This window comes from Littorina saxatilis, unplaced genomic scaffold (assembly GCF_037325665.1).
Source record: "Littorina saxatilis isolate snail1 unplaced genomic scaffold, US_GU_Lsax_2.0 scaffold_482, whole genome shotgun sequence".
NCBI lineage: Eukaryota > Metazoa > Mollusca > Gastropoda > Littorinimorpha > Littorinidae > Littorina > Littorina saxatilis.
Window position 1 is genome coordinate 65,001 of NW_027126125.1, and position 7,050 is coordinate 72,050.

Genomic DNA, 7,050 nt, shown 5'->3' on the forward strand with positions numbered 1-7,050 from the left:
TGAGCGAGGCTTTCAGCACGTAGTATACATTCTGAAACGATAACAACTATACTATTACCTTCAATATCAACGGGCGCAGTGGCGTGGTGGTAAGACGTAGGCCTCCTAATCAGTCGGGAGGTCATGAGTTCGAATTCCGGTCGCTGCCGCCTGGTGGGTTAAAAGTGGAGATTTGTCCGATCTCCCAGGTCAACTTATGTGCAGACCTGCTAGTGACTTAACCCCCTTCGTGTGTACACGCAACCACAAGACCAAGTGCGCACAGAAAAGATCCTGTAATCCATGTCAGAGTTCAAAAGATCCTGTAATCCATGTCAGAGCTCGGTGGATTATGGAAACACGAAAATACCCAGCATGCCTACTCAACGAAAGCAGAGTGAAGCTGACTATGCTCTCAGAGTATAGTGTGGGGAACCCCAATATGCAAACAAGCTCACAGGTAACCAGACAATTCTGGAACGCTGAAGAAGAAGAAGAAGAATATTAATAGCAGTCCATAGTCCATAGTGTTAGACAAGACCACTGTAATGTTAGCTGGCAGTTAGACCAATGTAGTGTTAGCTGACAGTTAGACCACTCGAGTGTTAGCTGACAGTTAGACCATTCTAGTGTTAGCTGACAGTTAGACCACTCGAGTGTTAGCTGACAGTTAGACCATTCTAGTGTTAGCTGACAGTTAGACCACTGTAGTGTTAGCTGGCAGTTAGACCACTCGAGTGTTAGCTGGCAGTTAGACCACTGTAGTGTTAGCTGGCAGTTAGACCACTCGAGTGTTAGCTGACAGTTAGACCAATCGAGTGTTAGCTGACAGTTAGACCACTCGAGTGTTAGCTGACAGTTAGACCAATCGAGTGTTAGCTGACAGTTAGACCACTCGAGTGTTAGCTGACAGTTAGACCAATCGAGTGTTAGCTGACAGTTAGACCCATTCACCACATGGTCTACACCACCTAGATTCAAAGTGTGAGGCATAGCGGTCGTGAAAGGGGACTAGACACCAAGTATCTCTTGGTAATGACGATCGTTATCCATGTCCCACTCCCGTGTCACGTCAAAGACCTCGGCCATTCTTCTGGCAGTGTTGATGGCTGGGTACTCGTTTACATGGCAACGCCTGGGTAGTGCGAGTCTTGCCAATGCTAACTGTCCACTGCGAAACAAGCCACCCCAGTTGTCCACAAATAGGATGATAGAACAACGAAAATCAACACAAATCACAAACAGAATATCTAACTGGGAGAAAGCGAACCGCGTTTTGTACCAATGGAATTGTGTAGTATGAGGTAAACACAAATGAAAGGAAGGGACATTCCTTGCTTTGCATGGCACTGACATTACCTTGCTTTGCATGGCACTGAAAATACCTTGCTCTGCATGGCACTGAGGTAGGGTTTGTAGCAATGAGATGGTGCAGTATGAGGTACACTCAAAGGAAATTACCTCGCTCTGCATGGCACTGAGGTAGGGTTTGTAGCAATGAGATGGTGCAGTATGAGGTACACTCAAAGGAAATTACCTCGCTCTGCATGGCACTGAGGTAGGGTTTGTAGCAATGAGATGGTGCAGTATGAGGTACACTCAAAGGAAATTACCTCGCTCTGCATGGCACTGAGGTAGGGTTTGTAGCAATGAGATGGTGCAGTATGAGGTACACTCAAAGGAAATTACCTCGCTCTGCATGGCACTGAGGTAGGGTTTGTAGCAATGAGATGGTGCAGTATGAGGTACACTCAAAAGAAAGGAAATCACCTTGTTTTGCATGGCACTGAGGTAGGGTTTGTGGCAATGGGATGGTGCACTAATAATGAAGTAAAAAGAAACGAAAGGAAATTACCTTGCTTTGCATGGCACTGAGGTAGGGTTTGTGGCCAAGGTTGAGGGTCAACAGTCTCACGGCGTCGGCTTCCGCTAAACTCTGCCAGACAATACAATATTCTGGTAAATTAGTTTCATCTTGTCATAACAATGCACAGTTATTAAAGGCATGAGACATCTGACGTTGTGGAAACAATGGTCGAGACAAGGAGTAGGAGAACTAGCGAAAGGGTGTCGTCAAACACACATAGCCACTCTCTCTTACACGAACATGTATAGCACGTGTATATAGAGCGTTTGCACACGCACCACAGTCATACTTGAAAAACCAACCAACCAACCAACAAAGCATTTAACCCAACCCACCCACACACCCACCAAACCATTAAACCAAACCCAACCAACCAACCAACCAACCAACCAACAAACAAAGCAACCAACAAACCATCTATATCACTGACTAACTAACTAACTAACTAACTAACTAACTAACTAACTAACTAACTAGCTAACTAAATAACTAGCTAACATACTAACTCACTAACTAACTAACTGACTAACTCTCCTTGGCCAGTTTATCGCTGGCGTCAGACTAACTAACTAACTAACTCACCTTGGCCAGTTTATCGCTGGTGTCAGACTAACTAACTAACTAACTAACTAACTCACCTTGGCCAGTTTATCGCTGGCGTCAGACTAACTAACTAACTAACTAACTAACTCACCTTGGCCAGTTTATCGCTGGTGTCAGACTAACTAACTAACTAACTCACTAACTGACTAACTCACCTTGGCCAGTTTATCGCTGGTGTCAGACTAACTAACTAACTAACTAACTCACTAACTAACTAACTCACCTTGGCCAGTTTGTCGCTGGCGTCAGACTAACTAACTAACTAACTCACTAACTCACTAACTAACTAACTCACCTTGGCCAGTTTGTCGCTGGCGTCAGAGTAGTTCCAGGCAGTGTTGTAGGTGTAGTAGGTGGGGAACCAGATGTCGTCGTTCTTGAAAATGCCCATCGCGTTCATCGTCTTCAGCATCTTGACTGTCAGAGCTAGACACACAGAGACACGTGCCGTTCTTTTTGAGGACTTAGACACGTTTACCGAAGACTTCACATGACACATCACACAGAGACACGTGCCGTTCTTTTAGAGGACTTAGAGACGTTTACCGAAGACTTCACATGACACATCACACAGAGACACGTGCCGTTCTTTTAGAGGACTTAGAGACGTTTACCGAAGACTTCACATGACACATAACACAGAGTCACGATCCGTTCTTTTAGAGGACTTAGAGACGTTTACCGAAGACTTCACATGACACGACACACAGAGACACGTGCCGTTCTTTTAGAGGACTTAGAGACGTTTACCGAAGACTTCACATGACACATCACACAGAGTCACGTGCCGTTCTTTTATCAGAAGCTATAACCAAGTTCACCGGAGACTTTAAATGGCATGACACAAAAAGAAATAATCCGTTTTTTTGTAAGAATATATATAAACACATTCACTGAAGATTTTAAGTGACATAACAGAAAGAGAAAAGATCCGTTCTGTATTAGATGATTTAAACACGTTCACTGAATGGTTCAAGTGACGTCACTGAGGCTGACTTCAACTTACGCACAGTGACAGTTGACACAATGCAAAGTCCGACACAGATTGACTGTCATCGTTCCAAAATGAAGACTTCACATTTGTTTGTTTGTTTGTTTGCTTAACGCCAAGTCGACCACGAAGGGCCATATCAGGGCGGTGCTGCTTTGACATATAACGTGCGCCACACACAAGACAGACGTCGCAGCACATGCTTCATGTCTCACCCAGTCACATTATTCTGACACCGGACCAACCAGTCCTAGCACTAACCCCATAATGCCAGACGCCAGGCGGAACAGCCACTAGATTGCCAATTTTAAAGTCTTAGGTATGACCCGGCCGGGGTTCGAACCCACGACCTCCCGATCACGGGGCGGACGCCTTACCACTAGGCCAACCGTGCCGGTAAGACTTAAAATCACAAACAGACAAAGAAGAAGAAGAAGAAGAAGAAGAAGAAGAAGAAGAAGAAGAAGAAGAAGAAGAAGAAGAAGAAGAAGAAGAAGAAGAAGAAGAAGAAGAAGAAGAAAACACACACACACACATATACACACACACACACACACACACACACACACACACACACACACACACACACACACACAGAAGAAGAAGAAGAAGAAGAAGAAGAAGAAGAAGAAGAAGAAGAAGAAGAAGAAGAAGAAGAACAACAACAACAACAACAACAACAACAGCAACAACAACAACAGCAACAACAACAACCACCATCACAACAACCACCACCACCACAACCACCACCAACCCCAACCACAACAACCAACACAACAGCAACCACCACCACAACAACCACCACCACCAGCAACAAGCACGCATCCCAGTATGTACCAGCATAGCCGCATTCGCTGAGGGCGTCTCCGATGGCCTGGCGGTGCGAGGAGTAGTCCCAGTAGAAGTCGCCCAGCATCTTCTGGAACTTCATGCCCTCCCCCCGATTGTACTCCTCCAGCCCCTGCAGCTCGACCACGATGGCCCGGATCTTCACCAGCACCTCATCCAGGGGCAGGTTCTTCAGGTTCACCCGCTGCTCCGTCAGCAGGCTGTTAGCTGTACCGTTCACCTGTACATGTACACACAGGTACACACTGGTGCACACAGGTACACACATATATTATACGTTATTTGTATTTTTGACTAAAATATGACATTTTACACAGATCGAGACAGTCTGTGTTCCTCCGAGACCGCTCTAGCAGTCGAGGTGAACAATGACTGTCGAGATCTGTGTAAAATGTCATATTTTGGTCAAAAATACAAATAACATTTATGTATTGATCGATTCTGGTTAGAATTCCTTTTAGTTCTTCGATTGAACGCACACAAACTTGCACTATTTTGTAGTCTCGGCTGGCCGCCTAAATATGAATTTTTGTCGGCCTCTGACGTCACATGGCTCAAAGGAGGAAAATCCAATGTCCAATCGATACGTACACAGGTACACACTAATGTCTACAGAAAAGTCAATAGACAAGTCAACAGAAACGTCAACAGAAACGTCAACAGAAACGTCAACGGAAATGTCAACAGAAACGTCAACAGAAAAGTGATTAGGTTCGTACGTTGCTTCATATAAGGCCTCCTGTGACGTTTAGCTGTAGGCCTACAGGTCAATGTTTGTTTCCGCTCGGCACCTGCCAGCTTTCCCTGTCTTTCTGTCTGCCTGTGTCTTTCTCTGACTCTCTTTCTGACTCTGTTTTTGTCTCGGTCGGTCGGTCGGTCGGTCGGTCGGTCGGTCGGTCTGTCTGTCTGTCTGTCTGTCTGTCTGTCTGTCCGTGTGTCTGTGTCTCTTTGTTCGTCTGTCAGTCTCTGTCTGTATATTATTTACTTTATTTCTGTTTAACTGCATACCGCCATACGTACACAGAGAATTGAAGAGAAAGGTCCACAAGCTCAAGTCGGGCGACTGTTGTGACATGGCCAGTGGATGACTGTTGTCTACAGTGTGTGTAACGGGCCGATGACGTCAAACTTACCGTCGCTTGCTGCGTGTCATTGTTGTGACATGGCCAGTGGATGGCTGTTTTCTACAGTGTGTGTAACGGGCTCATGACGTCAGACTTACCGTCGCTTGCTGCGTGTCATTGTTGTGACATGGCCAGTGGATGGCTGTTTTCTACAGTGTGTGTAACGGGCTCATGACGTCAGACTTACCGTCGCTTGCTGCGTGTCATTGTTGGGTCGTTCCTTGGACGGAGTGTTAGAGGTGCTGGACGAATTTCCTGCCGCCACGTGATTGGTGGAAGATGACCCTGACCTCAGGTTGGGGCCGGTGCCCGGATCTTGCGCGGCATTCATGGTGGAGGTTGTGATGGTGTCGCTCGCTTCTTGCACGCTTAAGGGGCCATCTGAAACACGCAGCACATAACACACGTGTTAAAGACATATGATACTAAACCACACCAAAACACACACCATCTGAAACACGCATCACATAACCACCGTGTTAGGGACATACGATACTAAACGACACCAAAACACACACCATCTGAAACACGCAGCACATAACCACCATGTTAAAGACATACGATACTAAACCACACCAAAACACAAACCATCTGAAACTCGCAGCACATAACCACCGAGTTAAAGACATACGATACTAAACCACACAAAAACACAAACCATCTGAAACTCGCAGCACATCTGATTTGTAAACCACAACAAAAAACAAGTCGCGTAAGGCGAAATTACTACATTTAGTCAAGCTGTCGAACTCACGGGATGACACTGAACGCACTGTATTTATTCACCAAGACAGTACAGCTTCGTCAATCCCCGCGTGAAGGAAATCGCTCACCTTCCACGTGCAAAACGTAGTGATATTGACACGCCAGATTAGCGCGGTAGCGTATTGTGCTAAGCAGGAAAGCGCGCTTTTCTGTATTCTTGTTAACTTTCTGAGCTTGTTTTGAATACAACCTAACATATCTATATGTTTTTGGAATCAGGAAATGATCACGAATAAGATGACATCATTTTTGGATCGATTTCTTACATTTTAATCGTAAGACTAATTATTCTATTTTCGCTAATTGTGATCACATTTTAAGAGTAAACATAACATATGTATATATATTTTTAGATTCAGAATGTGATGAAGAATACGATGCAATCAATTTTAAATCTGTTTGCGAAAAATCGATTTTAATGACAAATTTAATGAGCAAACTCATTAATTAAATGTTAAGCCTCCAAGCTGAAATGCAATACCAAAGTCCGGGCTTCGTCGAAGATTACTTGACCAAAATTTCAACCAATTTGGTTGAAGAATGAGAGCGTGACAGTGCCGCCTCAACTTTCACGAAAAAGCCGGATATGACGTCATCAAAGACATTTATCAAAAAAATGAAAAAAAAGACTGGGGATATCATACCCAGGAACTCTCATGTCAAATTTCATAAAGATCGGTCCAGTAGTTTACTCTGAATCGCTCTACACACACACACACACACACACACACACACACACACACACACACACACACACACACACACACACACACACACCACCACCACGACCCTCGTCTCGATTCCCCCCTCTACGTTAAAACAGCACAAGATGTCTATTTTTCACCTTCTCTTTCAAACTGTTATCTCTGACG

The 7,050-nt window shown here is 44.9% G+C and overlaps 1 protein-coding gene across 1 annotated transcript in view; it reads right to left on the reverse strand.

Annotated features, from left to right (window-relative positions):
* Positions 1–5,820, reverse strand: part of LOC138954571 (uncharacterized) — a 15,025-nt gene extending 9,205 nt beyond the window's left edge. Inside the window, exons 1-5 of the mRNA XM_070326381.1 lie at positions 5,601–5,820; positions 4,278–4,509; positions 2,745–2,875; positions 1,835–1,915; positions 1–31 (exon numbers count right to left, since the gene is read on the reverse strand). The exon at positions 1–31 is cut by the window's left edge and continues 180 nt beyond it. Coding sequence (XP_070182482.1) covers positions 1–31; positions 1,835–1,915; positions 2,745–2,875; positions 4,278–4,509; positions 5,601–5,744 — 619 coding nt within the window. The 5' untranslated portion in view covers positions 5,745–5,820. The remainder of the gene's footprint in view (positions 32–1,834; positions 1,916–2,744; positions 2,876–4,277; positions 4,510–5,600) is intronic.
* Between the last annotated feature and the right edge of the window lie 1,230 nt (positions 5,821–7,050).